The sequence below is a fragment of the Chrysemys picta genome, chromosome 4 (genome assembly GCF_011386835.1).
Source record: "Chrysemys picta bellii isolate R12L10 chromosome 4, ASM1138683v2, whole genome shotgun sequence".
In the NCBI taxonomy this organism is placed as follows: Eukaryota; Metazoa; Chordata; order Testudines; family Emydidae; genus Chrysemys; species Chrysemys picta.
Window position 1 is genome coordinate 63,292,950 of NC_088794.1, and position 19,583 is coordinate 63,312,532.

A 19,583-nucleotide genomic window follows, 5' to 3' on the forward strand; every position below is an offset into this window, starting at 1 on the left:
ACGGCTTTGCCCAGTTGGCCCCAGAGCACGTGGCTTCACGCAGGAGGCCACAAGTCGGGGCTCAGCTGTTCTTCACAATGCAACAGCTAAACAAACCCCAGACCCAGCATAGCTGGGTCTAGGGGGCCACAAAACCAGCATGGAGCCAACCAAGGGCTGGGCCTGTCCCTGTCCCCCTGCACCACTTGTTCTTGGTGGGAGGCAGAGCTGAGGTCCCATGTGGGCCCAAGTGATGGGGGGCATCCTTGGGGCAGCACACAAGGGTAATGCCTCAGGCCTGGCCGGTCTCATGGCACAGGACAGCTCCCCCTTATGCCCAGCAGTTGGGCCCTGCCTGGCTGCACCCAGCCCAGCCATGGAGCTGGTCAAGCCCCCGAAGTGGGATCTGGGATTCTTACCCCTCCCCCATCAATAACCCCCATTGGTGGGACCATGCCCCTCCTGAGACCTCAACAGCTCAGCCCTTCAGTGCCTGCTGGGGGATGCGGGACCTGGCTCAGTGGGGGGAGGATTTTAGCAGCAGCAGGACCAAATTGCAACTTTACAAATAAAACCCCAGGAAGGGTTCAAACCCGCAGACCCCTCGCTGGCCTGGGCACCGCCGCGAGCACCCAGCAGGTTGGGGGGGGGGCCTCCTTTGTGCAGCTCTGGGAGGGGCTGAGCGCCTGCCCTCAGAGAAAAGCATCCCACACTGGGTGCCCCCAAATCCCTTGCCCCCCACCAGCTCAAACCCCGCTGCGGAATGAGACTGCAGCACACGGGCTGGGGTCAGGCTGGTTCTTTAAATAAAAAAGCGTCCAGCAAGCGCCATCAAATTAACAATTACACCAGAGTCAACAGCGGTGTCATGTGTCCGCCCCCCTCTTCCAGCACCTCCCCATCTACCTGCAGCAGAGACAGGCTGGGGACACGTATCAAAAAGCACTTTCCAAAAGTCCTGGTGGGTGCCCCTTGGGCCAGCGCTGGCAGGGGGCGTAGAAAACGAAGGCTTTGAGGCAGAAAGGCAGGTGTGGCAAGGCTCTCGCCCGGTGGCGCAGGAGCCCCTCATTCACTCAGCATCGGGGGGGGTTGTTAGCCTTCCCCCTTTGTTTTGTGTGTGGCGCGGGGGGTTGTCCACAATAATCACAGCCTGGCTGATGCAGCAGCAGGGGTCTCACCTCTCCCATCAGCCTTGGCTAAGGGCCTGGCACTGCCAATGGGGGCCTGGCAACCCCCCCACCATAGCCAGCTTTAAGGGCTTGACCCTATAGCAGTCCAGGAGTGTCTTTCCTGCCCCCCCCCCCCATGGGCACCTGGCCCAGCCTGCCAAGCTGGGGACTGCTGCTGTCGCTTGCCACAGGTGCAGACCATGGCCCTGTCTGTGGGGCCCTTCCCTCACCCAGCTGCTCCAGATGCTCTGCAAAGCCACCCCCAGCCACCTGCACCCTGCCCCGATCCCCAGGGCGTCATGCAGCACAGCAACACTGCTGGGCACGGTACGGGCATGCCATGCAGCACCGTGCCAACTCTGGAGACAGGGGCGTTCCAGGCCCAGCACCACCATGGCAGCGTGTTCAGGCCTGGGGCCGGATCACTGTGGGGCCAACCCAGCCCCCGCTCATGTTCCCACACCTGGTCAGGCCTGGGGGGGGCCACAGTGAGATCCCTGGGGTCTGGGCCAGCAGTAGCTAGGGCACTTGGCCCTCTGCCAGGCAGCCCCACGTCGCAATGACCAACCCCAGGGCTGTTTGGGGGGAGGAGGGGCATGCCAGGCCTCGTTGGTGGGGCAGAATAGGGGCATCCAGCAAAGGGGCCCAGTGGCACTTGAGCCAGTGCTGCACCCCAGGCATCCAGTCCCATCGCGAGTGGTTCTGCACGGCGACATCTGTCCGGTCAGCCATGTGCCTGGAGCTGTGGCGTGGCCAGCATAGGGCTCAGCGCATTCACCGGGAGCCAAAGTGCAGCCAGTCAAGTACATCCATGGTTCCGGCCCCTGCCCTGCTCAGCACCAGCCAGCAGGGGGCTGCATTGGGCACAAAAACCCTGGCAGGTCGAGGAAGCGCCCTGGGTCCTTTCAACTACTCATTGACGGGCCAGTGGTGCACCTGGCAGGAGCGTGGGGCGGTGCAGCTTGTGCCCCAGGTAGGGGCCCCGTCATTTGGTCTCCGGGAAGGAGAGGCCCCATCGGCTGGTCCCCAGGGCAGAGGGGCCTCGTCTGTTGGCGGCTGGTTCCCGGGGCAGAGGGTCCCCATCAGTTGGCGGCTGCTCCCCAGGATGGAGGGTCCCCATTGGCTGGCGGCTGGTCCCGAGGATGGAGGGTCTCCATCGGCTGGTTCCCGGGGCAGAGGGCCCCATCGGTTGGCGGCTGGCCCCAGGGCAGAGGGACCCTGGCAGCTGGCGGCTGCTCCCCAGGATGGAGGGGCCCCATCAGCTGGCAGCTGGTCCCCGGGCGGGGACAGCGGGGGCCCCATTGGCTGGTGACTGGCCCCCGGGGCAGAGGGGCCCTGTCGGCTGGGCCCCGGGGGCCCGCTCAGATGGAGGTCTCGTCGCTCCTGCTCAGTGATCAGACACAGACCGAGGGGGGGGAACAAACACACAGACGTATGGTCATGAGCAGCTGGACCGGGCCCCCGGCAGGCTGGCCAGGCGGGCGGCAGAGCCACGTGGCGCGCATGTTAATGGAGGAAATTAAAGAACAGAAATCTGAGCGGTTGGGGGCGGGAGACAGAGAGGAGAGGGGGGGTTAGTGCAAGTGGAGAAGGCAGTGGAGGATTTAGAGCAGGCGAGCGCCCCTGCAGGATCTTCCCCCACACCCCGAATCGGCCCTGCCCCCTCGCGGACCAGGACTCCCGGCTCGGAGCGCTGGGCCAAGCCCCTGGCCGGTTGCTCAGGATGGGGCAGGCTCCCAGCGGCTGCGACAGCTCAGCCCGTCCTGTGACTCGCAGGAGGCGGCCGAACCCTGCATGGAATTGGGGAGGGGGGGAACTGAGGCTCCGGCCCCGCAGCCCAGTCCAGCACTTGGGATTCACCCTGGCGGGGGGGCAGGATCCGGGCCCAGAGCGAGGGCAGAGCCATGGGGGCACTAGGTCAGGGGAGGAGCCGTCTGGGGGGCGGAGCCTGGTGGGTTTGAATGGGCACATGCACCTCCTGGGGTGATGGAGGCTGAGCGCTGTGCGGGGGGGGAGGTTGGGGTGCCGAGGGAGTAGTTCCACAGCCTCCCCCCACAGCCAGATCCCGGGCAGGGCTGTGGCACTGGCTGCCCTGCAGGTGGGCGCCAGGAGGGGTCAGTGGCAGGCCGGGATAATGGCCTGCCCCTGCCCTGCTGAATCCGGAGGGTCTCCAGGCAGCACCTTTGCAGCAGGCTTGGCCCCAGGCACCTACTCACTCGGAGCCGGAGGAGTCCTCGTCCACCGTGCCGGCCTTAATGCTCATGGCGATGGGCGTCACCCCGTTGAGCTGCTCCTGCAGCGTCTGGCGGGGCCGCGGCAGAACCCTGCCCCCCCGGCTGCCCTCGCTGCCCGTCGAGGAGCCGCGTGATGCCACCGTGCCTGGCGGGGGGGCCGAGAGCTCACTGGGTACAGGGCGGATGCTGTTCTCGCTGATGGTGGGGAGGCACTTCTTCTTCAGAATCCCTGCGGGGGGAGTTGGGGGGCCGTGAGGCTGGGGCGGGGGGAGATGGAAGGGGCCGTGAAGCCAGGTGCGGGGGTCCATGAGGCTGAGGCAAGGGGAGATGGGAGGGGCCGTGAGGTCAGGGCGGGGGGAGATGGGAGGGGCCGTGAGACTGGGCAGGGGGAGATGGGAGGGGCCATGAGGCTGGGGCGAGGGGAGATGGGAGGGGCCGTGAGGCCGGGCAAGGGGAGATGGGAGGGGCCCTGATGCCGGGCGGGGGGAGATGGAAGGGGCCGTGAAGCCAGGTGGGGGGGGCCGTGAGGCTGAGGCAAGGGGAGATGGGAGGGGCCGTGAGGCCAGGGCGGGGACAGATGGGAGGGGCCGTGAGGCCGGACGGGGGGGGGGAGATGGGAGGGACCGCGAGACTGGGGCGGGGACAGATGGGAGGGGCCGTGAAGCCGGGGCAGGGGGCGATGGGAGGGGCCATGAGGCCGGGGCAGGGGGAGATGGGAGGGGCCATGAGGCCGGGGCAGGGGGAGATGGGAGGGGCCATGAGGCCGGGGCATGGGAGATGGGAGGGGCATGAGGCCGGGAGAGGAGAGAGGCCGTGAGGCCGGGGCGGGGGGAGATGGGAGGGGCCGTGAGGCAGGGTCGGGGGAGATGGGGGCATGTGGCTGGGACAGAGAGAGATGCTCGGGGCTTGCAGCTGGGGCGGGGGTGAGGGGGTTCCTGCCCTGTGCCACGCTGCAGATGGAGGAATCGCCCCATGGGAGCAGAGCCGGCCCATCCAGCCTGGGCTCCCAGATCCTGCAGCCAGCGGGACCGGAGCAGCTCCTGCGGCTTTGCCAGGCTCGCCTCACCCGCAGCGCCTGCCTCTCTGCAGCATTGGTCAGTCCTGGCCTGGCAGAAGCCTGCGACCACCAGCTGCCACGTGGGGCCAATGCCACCCGGTGAAGGGCTGGAGAAGCCACGCCAGGCTCTGCTGTGTCTATAGGGGAAGCTCTGAGGACCCTCTAGCCTAGGGTTGCCATATTTAAACAGTGAAAAAAGAGGACACCCCACGGGGCCCCAGCCCCGCCCCTTCCCCCACCCCTACTCCGCCCCTTCCCCGCCCCAACTCCGCCCCTTCCCCACCCCCATTCCAACCCCTTCCCCAAAGTTCCCGTCCCAACTCTACCCCCTCCCCTGAGCACCCCGCATTCCCCCTCCTCCCTTCCATACCCCTGGCTCCAGCTGCTGCTGCACTGGGGAAGTTGCTTCGGCCCCCGCCACGGTGGAGAGCGGTTGGAGCCAGGAAAGTTGAAGCCCGGGGAGGAGGCGGCTACGCGCTCGGATGCCGCCACCGCCTCCGTGCCCCGGCAGATCAGGGGAGTTGTTAATTTTGGCTTTGCTGCAGCCACTCGCACTCGGGGTCCCCTTTCCATGCCTCCCTATTTTCCCGGACACGTTCGGCTTTTTGGAAATTCCACCCGGACAGGGATTTGAGGACCAAAAAGCCGGACATGTCCGGGAAAATCCGGACGTATGGTAACCCTACTCTAGCCCCTGGAGCACCCCACCCCCACTCAGTGGTATCTGTGGAGGACCCCTGCCCTGCACAGCACCCTCCCGCCAGCCTTGCAGTGCAGTGCTGGGCCCCCACCCCGGGGTGGGGGGCTGCTGGGTTCTCTGCTTACCTTTCTGGGGCTGGGCAGTGGGGTTGGGTAGCGGAACCAGCATGTTCTTGTCCAGGGCCTCCCCGTTCTCCCTGGGTGCCTCCTCCGGGGGTCCCAGCCACACCTGCCCTGCGGCCGGCTCCACCCACAGCGTCTCGGGGCCGGCGTGCCCATCGCTCTCGCTGGCCGTGGTCACAAACTCCCCCGGCCAGTAGGGCTTGCCGTGGGCCGGCGGGTTATCCACTGGGGGAAAGCACAGTGAGCCGGGGACCCTGGAGCCAGCTCCCCACCACCCCGGGGCCGCTCCTGCTCACGCCGGGCAGGCGAGGGGAGGTCAGGCACCCAGCGTGGGGCAGGCAAGGGGAGGGCAGCACCTGGCGTGGGGCAGGTGAGGGGAGGGCAGGCGAGGGGAGGGCAGCACCCGGCGAGGGCAGGGCAGCACCCGGCATGGGGCAGGCGAGGGGAGGGCAGCACCGGGGATGGGGCAGGCACCCAGGGTTACAGGACAGCCAGGGCAGCAGTGGAAAGGTGCCAGCCAAGAGAGCAGGGCGCTGCCCAGCCCCACGGCTTAGCCGCCTCCCCTCTCAGAACAGGGCTCCCGGGCACTGACCCGCTGTGGGGGCTGCTCCCTCCCCTGCGGGCAGCCCCCAGGTCCCGCCGTTACCTTTGGGGGTGCTGTGTGGCGGCAGCTTCTCGCTGCAGGGGCCCAGCAGGTTCTCCCAGCAGGGCTCCCCCGGGAAAGCCTCGTCCTCGCTGTCCGAGGAGTGGGTGGAGGCATAGGAGCCGCTCTGGTCGTCCTCCAAGGACAGGTCGCTGTCCGAGTCTGTGTCATGCTCTGGGGCAGGGTCACACAGAGAGCTCAGCAAGGTGCCCGTGCCCGCGCCCCCACCCCCAGCCGGGCCAGCTCTCCACACCAGGCCACCGGCCTGCAGGGCCACTCCCAGCCTAGGGCATAGCCGGGAGGTGGATCCTGGTGCCAGGCTCCAGACACCTCCATTCTGCCCCCGAGCCAATGCCCCCCCCCCCAGTGTGGCAGCCACCAGAGGATGCTGTCGCTAGCCGCCCGCCTTGCGTCGCCCAGCAGAGGGCAGCACCGCTCCACCCCTCCTCACCGTTCGGCTGGTCCGTGGCCTCCAGGAAGTGGGCACTGGGGTCCGTCTGCCCACTGGGCACCTGGCAGCTCTTCAGCCCGGACTCCTCCCTGCAAAACACGGCCGGGACGCTAGAGTCACACAGGGCCCGGCCATGCTGGGCTCCCGAGCCCCCCCCCCACGGCCCAACGCTGCCCCGGGGGACCCTGGCAGGGCGGGCGGTACCTGAGCACGAAGGGGATGTAGCTGTGCTGGCTCTTGCCGGAGTGTACGGTGCTGTACAAGGAGCCCGTGGAGGCACCGAAGGGCGTGTGGTACAGCCGGCCAGCCACATACGTGTTGTTGCAGTTGTAGGCCTGGGGGCAGGGGGCAGAGAACAGGGGGGCAGACAGTGAGTCACTGCTTCCTCTGACACTTCCCACTCAGCGTCCTGCCCCTCCCCTGCCAGCCCAGCCCTGGTGTCCCTCCACCTCTGCCGGTGCCCCTCACTCCCGACCCGCAGCCCCTGCCAGCTCAGCCCTGGGGTCCCCCCACCTCTGCCGGTGCCCCTCATTCCCAACCCACAGCCCCTGCCAGCCCAGCCCTGGGGTCCCCCTAGCCCCCCACCTCTGCCGGTGCCCCTCACTCCCGACCCGCAGCCCCTGCCAGCCCAGCCCTGGGGTCCCCCCACCTCTGTCGGTGCCTCTCATTCCCAACCCACAGCCCCTGCCAGCCCAGCCCTGGGGTCCCCCTAGCCCCCCACCTCTGCCGGTGCCCCTCACTCCCAACCCGCAGCCCCTGCCAGCCCAGCCCTGGGGTTCCCCCACCTCTGCCGGTGCCCCTCATTCCCAACCTACAGCCCCTGCCATCCCAGCCCTAGCCCCCCAGCTCTGCCGGTGCCCCTCACTCCCGACCCGCAGCCCCTGCCAGCCCAGTCCTGGTAGAGATGACGCCGCCCAGGGCAGAGAGCCAGGCCGAGGCATTAGTTACTCCGGCTATGCGGGGCCGGCACTCACTGCGGTCAGGGTGGATTTTGTGGTGAGCGCGGGGTCTGTGCTGTGCTTCTTGCTGCAGCTGAACTTCAGAGCCTTCCTCACGTCCTTGCTGAAGACGATGCAGGCGAGGAAGATGAAGGGGCCCTGAGGGAGGGCGCGAGGGGCAGGTCAGAGCCTGCTGGGACTGAGCTGGGCCGGGGGCCCGAATGGAGCCGGGTGGGTCCATGAGCCAGGCCCCCTGCCCCAACGTGCTGCCACACTTCCTGCCGGGGGTGATGGCTCTGGGGGCAGGGACCTGCACAGGGCTCCTCCAGAGGGGATCTCTGCGCCGGGCCCAGATCCCCCCCAGCCATCACAGCGCAACCCCACCCACCGCACCATGGTGTGAGGCCAGCTCTGGGCCAACAGGGCCACGCAGGGCTGCAGGGGCCTCCGGGTCACCTCTACTCAGGCTCAGCTTCTGGGCCAAACTGGGGAGACCCCCGCCCCCGCTGGGAAAAGGCCCCACCCATCCTGGGGGAAGGCCCCGCCCCCTGCCTCACCATACCTGGAGGCAGTTGAAGCCGGCAAAGAGGTAGTGGAAGAGGATGGCGTCGCTGTTGACGGAGAGCAGAGCCAGGAGCCATGTCGCGCTAACCAGCAGCAGCACCAGGAATGCCGCCCGCAGCCCCGACCTGCGCCGGGCAGAGGGGTCAGGCCAGGCCAGAGATGCCGACCCCGCCTGCACCGATCCCTCCCCTGCCTGCCCACACCACCCCGCCTGCACCGACCCCTCCCCCGCCCACACCAACCCCTCCCTCCCCCGCCCCCCCACCAACCCCGCCTGTGCCGACCCCTCCCCTGCCCACCCCACCAATCCCGCCTGTGCCAACCCCTCCCCTGCCCGCTCACACCAACCCCGCCCACACCGACCCCTCCCCTGCCCACCCCCACACCAACCCCGCCCGCACCGACCTCTCCCCCACACCCGAACCGCTACCTACAGACCCCGCTGCACAATACAGCCCCCCTACACACACAACGCCTCACACCCACCCCTGCAGCACACACTGAAGGGGTAGAGGCTGTTCCCCCAGCAGAGCTGCCCCACCCCCAAGAAACACCCCCCAGGTTCCCTCCCCCTGGGAACAGGCCTCAGTCAGCACTTCCTGTGCTGCCCCGCCAGCCAGAGCTGACCAGCTCTGCTGCAGTGTGCCAGGCACCGGGAGGGGGGGAGGGGGAAGACTCACACTGGGCCCCTCTTCTCAAAACCCCGCTCCTGGGCCAGGCAGGCGGCTTTGGTGGCCAGGACATGGAGGAAGACGCTCATCTACGGGAGGGAGAGGGTGGGTCAGCAGTGCGAGGCAGGGCCCAGGGCCCCCCCTGCCCATACCCATGGCCCCCTGCCCCTCCCCACAGTCTGCCCATGTGGCCATAGCGCAGAGCCCAAGGCAGAAGGGGGGATGCGGCTGTCCCGGCACGAGCCACGGGAAGCAGCCCCCAGGTCAGAGCCCTGGTCCAGCTGGGCTGGGACACTTTCAAGGAATTCATGATAGGGGGAGTTCCCTTCCTGGCTCTGCATGACAGGAGGAATTTGGAGGCCAGTGGGAGGGAGAGCAGCAGGTCTGTATGGCCCAGGCCCTTCCCTCGACCCTCATGGCTCTCCCCAGCAGGGGACCTCAGCGGGGAAACTGAGGCACTGAGAGGCAAAGGGGCCTGTCCCAGGTCAAACAGAAAGTCAGTGGCAGGCCTGGGAAGAGAACCCAGGAGTCCTGGCTCCCAACTGCCCTGCTCTAACCAGTAGACCCCCCCCCCCCAGCAGGGACAGAATCCAGGAGTCCTGACTCCTAGTCTCCCCCTCCCCAACCTAGAATGAGTGTGTGGGGGGTGGGAAGTGCAGACCACATGGGTGAGTGCCAGGACCCCATCGATGGTGTGTGTGTGTGTGTGGGGGGGCAGTGTGTGCAGTGTGGGTGCAGGTAACGAAGCTGGGGCTGCTCTCTGCAGGATTGACCAGCTGTGCCCGCGGGGGTGGTGGGGGCACCCTATGTGCGGCCCTGTGACGTTATTGATATAATCTGGGACCATATAGATCATTGTTGCAACCAAGGTCCTGTAGTGGCACCCAAATCTTGTATAAAGGGGGTCAAATGGGGTGTCTAAGACAAGGTTATGGTTTACTGGTTATGATTATGCTGTCTATATGTGTGTATCAATTCTGTAGTTGAAGTTATGAATATTGGCTCTATACTGTCTGTATTTCAAACTTATGCTATGCTGCTGGGCGACATCCCAGACAAACTGGTGTTAGCTCTGCCTAGCCTGCTTGATGGCCCATTAAGGACCATCAGCTATACAATGGACCCATTGAGAGAAGGCAAATATGCCTTGAGACTCAGCAAAGTATGCAGGAACTTGCCCATGTGACTCCAGACTCCATTTTGCTGTAATTTTCCACAGTAAGAACAAAGAGGTGTTCTTACACCTGGAAAAGACTATATAAGGCTGATGCCTCATCTCCATCTGGTCTTCAATCCTGCTTCATACCTCTGGAGGAACTTTGCTACAAGCTGAAGCTTTGAACAAAGGACTGAGGACCCATCCCAGCGGGGGATGTATTCCAGAGACTTGATTTGAACCTGCAGTTTATTCCATCGCTGCTGCAAGCCTGAACCAAGAACTTTGCCATTACTGTATGTAATTGATTCCATTTAACCAATTCTAACTCTCATCTCTATCTTTTTCCTTTTATGAATAAACCTTTAGATTTTAGATTCTGAAGGATTGGCAACAGCGTGATTTGTGGGTAAGATCTGATTTGTATATTGACCTGGGTCTGGGGCTTGGTCCTTTGGGATCAGGAGAACCTTTTTCTTTTACTGGGGTATTGGTTTTCATAACCATTTGTCCCCATAACGAGTGGCACTGGTGGTAATACTGGGAAACTGGAGTGTCTAAGGAGATTGCTTGTGAGACTTGTGGTTAGCCAGTGGGGTGAGACCGAAGTCCTCCTAGTCTGGCTGGTTTGCCTTAGAGGTGGAAAAAACCCCAGCCTTGGGCTGTAACTGCCCTATTTGAGCAATTTGTCCTGAGTTGGCACTCTCAGATGGGTTCCGCCAGAACCGCATTGTCACAGGCCCCTGCAACTGTGACGTCAGCAAAGCCTTCGACCCCGACTGCAACAAAACCAGTAGGGAGTGTCACTGCAGGATGAGTGAGGGCGATACCACTGCAGGGGGACTGTGGGGGGTGCCTGGGTCAGCTGGGGGGGGATACCACTGCAGGGGGACTGGGGGGAGATACCACTGCAAGGAGACTGGGGGGGGGGTGCCTTGGTTAGCTGGGGACAGATACCACTGCAGAGGGACTGGAGGGGGTGCCAAGTCAGCTGGGGGCAGATACCACTGCAGGGGGAGCAGGGAGTTATCCGGGCCAGCTGGGGGGAGATACCACTGCAGGGGGACTGGGGGGTGCCCGGGCCAGACCATGCTGCTGTTGGTCTTGCTCCCCTTTGATCCTCCGTGTCTCCCAGCCCCATGCACTAGCCTCCGAGACCCCCACTGCCCCCATACGCACCGAGACAGCAAAGGCAATGGGCCCAGCGAAGCTCCAGACCAGTGTGTCGTAGATGGAGAGCCAGCAGAAATCGGGGTTCCCGTAGCCTTCGGGGTCCAGCCCCACAGCCAGCCCTGCGAAGAGAGGAGCCGCATGGCTAATCACATCACATCCTGGCAGGGTACGGAGGAGCCAGCAATCCATGAGCCCTCAGACCGGGAAGGATGCGGTCAGTCTTTACTGAGTGCTTGGGAGCGGCTGCCGGCGTCAATCTCACCCAGAACATCCCTATCCCTTATCGCAAGGTGACATCTGAGGGGTCGGATTGTGAGCCTGTGTGCCGGTGGGACCCAACAGCCCAGAGAGACGTTAGCTATTGCGAAGGGCTAGTCTCCAAAGAAGGGGTGACACCCTGTCCCATGGGCAGGGCCGGCTCTAGGCACCAGCAAAACAAGCTGGTGCTTGGGGCGGCACATTTTAGGGGCGGCATGGCCGGCGCCAGAATGCCGCCCCTAAAAATGTGCCCCGGCCGCCCTAGCTCACCTCCGCTGCTGCTGCCACGGCGCGCAAAACAGCTGATTTGTGCGCCGCTACTCGCCCTTCCTCCCAGGCTCTCAACCTGGGAGGGAGGGGGAGATCCCGAGCGGCCGTTTCACGCGCCTGGGAGGGAGGGGGAGAAGCGGCGCCCGCACCGCGGCCACTCGGAGTCTCCCCCTCCCTCCCAGGAGGAGGCAGGGCTGGGGATTTGGGGAAGGGGCGGAGTTGTGGCGGGGCCGGGGGTGGGGTAATTAAATGGGGGGAGGGTGGCCAAAATTGTTTTTGCTTTGGGCGGCAAAAATCCTAGAGCCGGCCCTGCCACGGGAGAGGTCCATGGATACCAGACCTGCCACTGGAACATCCCTACGTACTGTCAGCGAGAGGACAAAAGACATTTGTTCTCCCTCGTCCCCGTGAAGTGGAGTCAGGCAAGTGGATTCCTCCCAACTGCTGAGTTTGCAGCTCAGAGCACATGACAGGAGGGGGATCAAACCCCCAAACAAAAGAAACAAGCCTTGTCCTTGGGGTGAGATCTAAGGTGCAACTGAGCTGGGGGAAGTAGCGTGACCAGACTTCCCGATTTTATAAACAAGCAATTTTTTGCCCTCCGCTCCAGCACACAGGCGGAGCCCAGAGGGGCTCGCGCCCCGACTCCGCTCCCTCCTTCCCCCATTGGATCCCTTCCCAAATCCCCACCCTGGACCCACCCCCAGCCCCGCCCCCTCGCTGCCCCATTGGATCCCTCCCCAAATCCCTGCCCTGGCTCCGCCTCTTCCCCCAAGCACGCCGCATTCCTCCTCCCTCCCAGGCTTGCGCTGATCAGCTGTATGGCGGCGCAAGTGCTGGAGGGAGGGGGTGACACCAGCGTGCGTGGCACGGCCATGAAGAAAGTAGGGCCAGGGCGGGGATTTGGGGAGGACAAAATTGCTTGTTTGTCCTGCGTCTCGAGCTGCGTGAAGATGGGAGAGGCCGCGGGGTGCCTGGCTGGGCTGCCAATGCCATGCCCAGACCCCGCGCCTGAGGGCAGAGCTGCTGCCCACTGGCCCCCTCCCCTGGGGCAGCTGGCGGCCCCCGTTCCTCGAGGCCTCCCGTATCCCCCGGCCCCTTTGCCCAGCTGTTGCGCGTGCCATGCCCTGCCCCGAACCTCCCGGGGCTGCAGCGCAGGGACGGGCCGCGGGCGGGTCGGCGCTACAGGCTGTTCTTGTACGTGGGGACAGACTCGCCCCACGCACAGGGCAACTCAGTGGGGTCACAGCGGCCGCAGGCTGAGCACACCCCAGCCGCTCACTTCCTAATCCCGGGGTGCTCTGTGCTGCAGGGCAGAACTGCCGCCTGCCTGAAATGCTGCTGAATGGGCAGGATTGCACCAGCTGGGCACCTTCCCCTACGGGGGGAAGTGGAGACGAGGCGAGCTGGTGCGGAGGGGGGGGGGAAGTTGGGGGAGGGTCCGGCAGCTTTTGGTTTTTTTTTTCCGCCGCCCCCCCCGCGTTACGATATTTCACCTTTGTCATCTGGTCACCCTAGGGAGAAGTGACTGGTCCTTTGGGACTGGGAGTGCCCTGAACCTTGCTGTGATCTGTGGTGAGTGACTAGCTACCACAGAGGTCGGAATGCCCCAGGGGACTGTCTGTGACTCCAGAGGCATCCACACTAGATAACTGGTTGCTGAGGGCTCAGTACAGAACTCCCAGCCAGCATGGGGGGGCGGGGGCACCCTGCTCCTCCCAGCCTGCCGAGAGCATTCCCCTCCCTGCCTTGCCCAGCTGCTGACAGCGGAGACGTGGGAGCAGATATAGCCCCAGCAGGGAGTCAGGGCAGCGCCGGGCTCACCTGTGATGAAGGCTGGCACGCCCCAGCCCACCATATAATAGAAGCGCATGGGGCTGTGGTTGATGTCCCGCACCTCAGTCAGCATGCGGTAGAGATGCAGTGCCTCCAGCAGGAGCCATGCGAAGGTGCACATGTAGAAGAAGTGCAGCAGGATGGCGATCACGGTGCAGGCAAACTGCGGGGAGAGCCGGGCGTTAGGGAGTGGGGGGAGCCAGCACAGCCAGGGAAAGGCCCCAGGACACCCCAGTTAGCGTGTGCCCCACAGGCTCTGGGGTGCCCTGCTGCCCCCAGCTGGGAGACTGCACACTGCAGGGTCTCCATGCCTGGGCTCAGGCAGCCCTGCCGGGGCTCCATGCGGAGGCACAGGGCCCAGCCGCTGCCTGCACAAGGGTCATGAGACCGCTCAGCACCCACCCCTGTGCCAGTCGCGCTGCAGGAGGGACCCAGGCAGGTCCAGCCCCCCCCGCCCCCCGCCCCCGCCCGCAGGCTCACGGGGACGTCGGCCTGGTTGATGCCCAGCAGGAAGACGAGCTCGGCGAGGAAGAGGGCGGCGGCGGTGTTCTTGTGGATGCTGTGCTGGTTGGCGTGCAGGGCGCGCAGGCCAGCCAGCACCAGGAAGGTGAGCAGGAGGCTGCCCAGTGTCACGGCCACAGAGGCGTAGGTGATGGTCTGCAGCGGCAGGATCTCCCCGTTCTGGGGGGCAAAGGGGGGCTCGTTGGGCAGCAGCCAGGCACCATGGGCCCCGCCCCGCAACCAGCTTGGGGCTCAGAGATCACCATAGCCCCACCCTCTCTCACATGGGCCCTGCCCATGGCTCCACCTCCTTGGGGATGGGACTCCTCCCCCTCTTACCCTTTACACTGTGGGCCCACCCATAGCCCCACTCCCTGGGGGATGGGACCCCACCCCACCTCTAACACTGTGACCCCGCCCATGGCTCCGCCTCTGGATAACTGGGCTCCTCCCCCTCTCACCTCTAACACTGTGACCCCGCCCATGGCTCCACTCCCTGGCTTGGGGCCCTGCCCCCTGCCTGCTCACCTCTCTCCTGGAGATGTCCATCAGCACAGCAAAACTGGTCATGTGGCTGCACTGGCAGCTGACATGGCTCTCGTTCCTGAAGACCAGCTCGCAGCCCCTGGCTGACCAGCCGCCCGCCCCGCCGGGCCTGGGGAGCAGGAAAGCCAGAGTTGGGGGGGGCTCTGGGCTCGCAGGCCCTGTCACCTCACCAGGGTCCCCCAGAGCCCTCCCTCGCAGGGGGCGGGCTGGGCCCGGCCGGGGGTACTCACAGCATGGAGTGATTCCAGAAGACGCAGATGGGCTTGGAGCGCTCCTCCGTCTCCAGCAGCCGGAACTGCACGGTGATGGGCTTCTCCAGCACCCGCAGTCCCCGCTGCTCCTCGGCGTGCACGCTGATGCTCACCACCGGCGTGTTGATAACGGGCCGTTTGGGGACCCTGCAGGAACAGCCAGGGCCATGGGACCCAGTGCCACGTGTCCGCCTCGCCTCGGCCCTAACGACCGGGACCTGTGTGCTCCGCCCACCCCAGTTACCTGCCCCCCGTCTGCCTCCCTGTGCCTCTGCCCCCCTACAGCTACCTGCCCACCTCCTGCGCCCCCTGTGCCTCTACTCCCCACAGCTACCTGCTCCCTGCCTGCGCCCCCTGAGTCTCTGCTCCCCCCAGCTACCTGCCCCCACCTGCGCCCCCTGTGCCTCTGTCCCCCACCCGCTACCTGCCCCCCGCCTGCAGTCCCTGTGCCTCTGCCCCCCACAGCTACCTGCCCCCTGCCTGCGCCCCCTGCGTCTCTGCTCCCCCCAGCTACCTGCCCCTGTGACGTTATTGACATAAACTGGGACCATATAGATCATTGTTGCAACCAAGGTCCTGTAGTGGCACCTAAATCTTGTATAAAGGGGGTCAAATGGGGTGTCTAAGACAAGGTTATGGTTTACTGGTTATGATTATGCTGTATGTGTGTATCAGTGATGTAGTTGAAGTTATGAATATTGGCTCTATACTGCCTGTATTTCAAACTTATTCTATGCTTCTGGGTGACATCCCAGACAAGCTGAGATTAGCTCTGCCTAGCCTGCTTGATGGCCCATTAAGGACCCTCAGCTATACAATGGACCCATTGAGAGAAGGCAAATATGCCTTCACACTCAGCAAAGTATGCAGGGACTGGCCCATGTGACTCCAGGCTCCATTTTGCTGTAATTTTCCACAGTAAGAACAAAGAGGTGTTCTTACACCTGGAAAAGACTATATAAGGCTGATGCCTCATCTCCATCTGGTCTTCAATCCTGCTTCGTACCTCTGGAGGAACTTTGCTACAAGCTGAAGCTCTGAACAAAGGACTGAGGACCCATCCCAGCGGGGGATGTACTCCAGAGACTTGATTTGAACCTGCAGTTTATTCCATCGCTGCTGCAAGCCTGAACCAAGAACTTTGCCATTACTGTATGTAATTGATTCCATTTAACCAATTCTAACTCTCATCTCTATCTTTTTTCCTTTTATGAATAAACCTTTAGATTTTAGATTCTGAAGGATTGGCAACAGCGTGATTTGTGGGTAAGATCTGATTTGTATATTGACCTGGGTCTGGGGCTTGGTCCTTTGGGATCAGGAGAACCTTTTTCTTTTACTGGGGTATTGGTTTCATAACCATTTGTCCCCATAACAAGTGGCACTGGTGGTAATACTGGGAAACTGGAGTGTCTAAGGAGATTGCTTGTGAGACTTGCGGTTAGCCAATGGGGTGAGACCGAAGTCTTCCTAGTCTGGCTGGTTTGGTTTGCCTTAGAGGTGGAAAAAACCCCAGCCTTGGGCTATAACTGCCCTGTTTGAGCAATTTGTCCTGAGTTGGCACTCTCAGTTGGGTTCCGCCAGAACCGCATTGTCACAGCCCCCCTCCTGCGCCCCCTGTGCCTCTGCCCCCTACAGCTACCTGCCCCCCACCTGTGCCCCCTGTGCCTCTGCCCCCCCACAGCTACCTGCCCCTCCTGTGCTCCTGTGCCACAACTACCTGCCAGAGGAGATGGGGGGAGGGTCCCAGCCCAGTTCCCAGCAGGGCCGTGAAGACCGAGCTTCCCTGGGGACCCTGCAGCGCAGGGCCATGGCATGTTGGCTGAGGGTAAACAGGGGCCTTCACTGCCTCTCCCTGCCCGACCCCGCACCATATTCTCCCCAGTGCCCCCTCCCCCTGGGCTCCTCTCCCCAAAGCCCCCCCAGCTCCTTTCCCCAATGCAACCCCCCCCCGGCTCCTCTCTCCAATGCCCCCCCCCCTGCGCCTCTCCCTAGCGCCCGCCCCACCGGCTCCTCTCCCCAGCACTCCCCCCCCGGGCTCCTTTCCCCAGCGCTGTGGGTACCGCAGGCTCCGCTTGTCCGTGTCGTACTGCTCCGGCAGCAGCCCTGCCAGCGTGCGGTAGATAATCACGCTCGCCACGGCCTGGCCCTCACTCAGGTTCGGATGCCTCTTGTGCCTGGTCACCAGTGACGGCTCCTCCTCCTCCTCTGCAGAACTGGGGGGCTGCTTGGCACTGCCCATGGGTGGGTCTGGAGGGAAAATCAGGGTAGGTGCGAGCTGGGCCGGACCTTGCTCCTGCGAGGGCAGCATAGACCCAGGCGAGGACCAGTCCCACCGCACTCCCTGCACTACAGGCCGGTGCCCGCAGAGAGCGTCAGGCTGTGCCATGTTCCCCCAGGGCTGCAGCGGGTCTAGGATTACAGCCCAGCCCTGGGCTCCCCCCAGCTCTGCCAGTGCCCCTCACTCCCGACCTGTTGCCCCCTCAATCCCAGCCCTGGGCTCCCCCCAGCTCTGCCGATGCCCCTCACTCCCGACCTGCTGCCCCCTCAATTCCAGCCCAGGGCTCCCCCTCCAGCCCTCCCTCAATCCTGGGCTCCCCATAGGTGCTGCCCAGCTCCACCCCCTGCTGGCGCCCCCCGGTGGGACACTGCCGCTGACTCACCTTTGCCCTCGGGCGCCCGGAAGACGGTTTTGGGGAGGATGACGGTGGTTTCCAGGTCCGCGGGCTTCTTGCCCTGCAGCGCCTCGTAGTGGGGCAGCTTGGCGCCAGCGAAGTTCCCCTTGTCCAGCCGCACTACAGAGATGACTGGCGGAGAGACCCCCCATGAGGGGCTGGGCCTGCCGATGGCACAGCCTTCCCCCGTCGAGCTCACCCCACCCTCCTGCACATGCTGGCTCCCAGCTCGGCCCCATCCACACCCTGCAGGGCTCGGCTGCCTGGACCCAGACCCCAGCCACCGGCCGCTGCCGCCCCCCTGCACCACACACAGACCTCCCAGGCTGGGCAGCCAAGCCAACATATGGCCATGATTCTGGGAGCCCTGGAGACTCCCAGGCCCAGCCATGGGGGCACCGAGTGCCCACCTTCCCCGGACTGGGGCTGCTCAGGAGCGGGCCCTGTGGGGGATAAGGCTGGGCTCCCTCACACGCTAGGGCTCCCCTTCCGGCTCCCGGGCATAGCAGCCAGCACCCCCTGTGGAGCCAGCACCAGCTGAGCCATGATGCACGGGCTGGGGGAGATGCCCAGAGAGCCTCTCGCCCCGCCGAAGCCCATGAGCTGCCTGCTGGGGGGGCCTGGCTCTGGGGCTGGACAGGCCCCCCAGGGCCTCTGTAGCGAGCCCCCAGGCCCAGACAACTGCTGCCCTCACTGCACATGGGCACAGCCGGGCCCACTCAGAAACAGCCCAGCCACGTGACAGCCACGCCCCCATGCAGCAGCCATGCCCCCCATGCGGCGGCCACACCCTCACCGATGTTGGGCGTGACGAGGGTGAAGGGACTCAGGTAGGTCTGGCGCAGGTTCTGGCCCAGGGTGCTGGCGTAATCCTCGTAGCGCTTCAGCAGCCAGGCCGTGCCGCCCTCCGTCTGCTGGATCAGCTCCCAGTGGCGCTTGTTGCTGGGGTCCAGCAGGGCACTGCCCACCCGCAGCAGGTTCTGTCAGGGTGGCACCATGAGCACGGGGCCCTGCTGGGCCGACACACGGGGCACCCCCGGGTCGAGGTCCAGAGCACAGGCCTGGCTAGGCACTGCGGCAGGCAGGCTCGTCACCATGGTGACCGAGCGCCTGGGTCCCACCCCTCCGGGGCTGAGCCAAGGTCGCGGTTCGGGTCTCAGTGGAGCCATCTGGGGATCCAGTTCCATGGCTCTTATGCTGGCGCCCAACACCGTGGAGTCAGGGTGTCTGGGGCCCTGCCCGACCTGGGGGACCCGCCTGCCTCTGGGGGACCCACCTGCCCCTGGGGGACCAACCCCATGGAATCCGCCCAACCTGGGATCTTCCTGCCCCTGGGGGACCTGCCCAACCCCGTGGTACCCACATCCCGTGGGACCCACCCAATCCTGTGGGTTCTGCCTGCCTCATCTCCCCAGCCGGGCATTTTGCTTGTGGGTGTGAGGGGGAATCACCTGCCCCAGGCCCCAAGAGCCCCAGGAGTCCCCTGGGCAGCCTGCACCAAGTGACACTGGGGCCCCACATCCTTCCTGTCAACCCCCTGCCCATGCACCTGCCACCAGCCATGCCCAGCCTGTGTCCTGTAAGGCGTCACCGAGCTGCCCAGCCACCCTCCACCCATACCCAGGGGCAGCCCGGACAGGCATGGCAGTGCTCAGAGTCTTTCCCAGGTTCCCGTGCCAGCTGCTTTACACAGGGTCAGTCTCCAGCTTGCCCCATGGGGCACAGGTGTGGCCCAAGCAGGGGAGCATCCTCTGATCACAACAAGCCCCCCGTGCCCATGAGCCAAGGTCCCTCCCTCTCTAGGCAATGCCACCTGAAGCCCCCACCCCTGTGCCTGCCTGGCAGGGCTTCCCTGCGCCACCCCAGCTGCTCTCCCGACCCGCTGGCACCTCGGTGAAGTGGACGTCCTGTGTGGCGGCCAAACCAAAGCCCTGCTGGTGGCTCTCATGCTTCAGGAGGCGGGCGCAGAGCTGGTACGCCACCCGCACGTCGCTGCCGAAGTAGCTGGTTGTGTGCTGGGTGGCATTGTGCAGCTGCAGGGCCGCCTGCTGCACCAGCCCCGGGTCCAGGAGCGACTCATTCCGCAGCAGCCGCTCCACCTGCACCAGGCAAGGCAGTCATCAGTGCTGGGCACTGGGGCACCGGAAGGGGCACGAGGGGCCTCAGACCAAACATGGCCTGGGGGACTCAGGGTCGGGCACATGGGAGGCAGGGGGGCCTCAGACTGAATACGGCCTGGGGGCTCAGGTCCGGGCACTGGGGAGGTGGAGGGGCCCAGGCTGAACGCAGCCTGGGGGCCTCAGCACTAGGCACCTGGGGGGACATAAGGGCATGAGGGGCCTCAGACTGAACGTGGCCTGGGGGGCTCAGGGCCAGGTGCTGGGAAGGC

At 64.7% G+C, this 19,583-nt stretch overlaps 1 protein-coding gene across 3 annotated transcripts in view; it reads right to left on the reverse strand.

The window, feature by feature from the left end:
• Positions 1-763: 763 nt before the first annotated feature.
• CELSR2 (cadherin EGF LAG seven-pass G-type receptor 2) overlaps positions 764-19,583 on the reverse strand; it is a 64,431-nt gene continuing 45,611 nt past the window's right edge. The window contains exons 18-35 of one of the 3 annotated variants that reach the window (XM_024112584.3): positions 19,084-19,293; positions 17,991-18,174; positions 17,183-17,326; positions 16,583-16,769; positions 14,499-14,666; positions 14,251-14,377; positions 13,702-13,902; positions 13,210-13,384; positions 10,864-10,976; positions 8,538-8,617; positions 7,856-7,982; positions 7,330-7,452; positions 6,560-6,690; positions 6,356-6,444; positions 5,908-6,078; positions 5,265-5,486; positions 3,365-3,611; positions 764-2,531 (exon numbers count right to left, since the gene is read on the reverse strand). In XM_024112584.3, the coding sequence (XP_023968352.3) occupies positions 2,510-2,531; positions 3,365-3,611; positions 5,265-5,486; positions 5,908-6,078; positions 6,356-6,444; positions 6,560-6,690; positions 7,330-7,452; positions 7,856-7,982; positions 8,538-8,617; positions 10,864-10,976; positions 13,210-13,384; positions 13,702-13,902; positions 14,251-14,377; positions 14,499-14,666; positions 16,583-16,769; positions 17,183-17,326; positions 17,991-18,174; positions 19,084-19,293 (2,721 nt within the window). In that variant the 3' untranslated portion in view covers positions 764-2,509. Of the gene's footprint in view, positions 2,683-3,364; positions 3,612-5,264; positions 5,487-5,907; positions 6,079-6,355; positions 6,445-6,559; positions 6,691-7,329; positions 7,453-7,855; positions 7,983-8,537; positions 8,618-10,863; positions 10,977-13,209; positions 13,385-13,701; positions 13,903-14,250; positions 14,378-14,498; positions 14,667-16,582; positions 16,770-17,182; positions 17,327-17,990; positions 18,175-19,083; positions 19,294-19,583 lie in introns of all 3 variants that reach the window. The other 2 variants (XM_008176079.4, XM_065592447.1) reach the window with 2 other exon arrangements.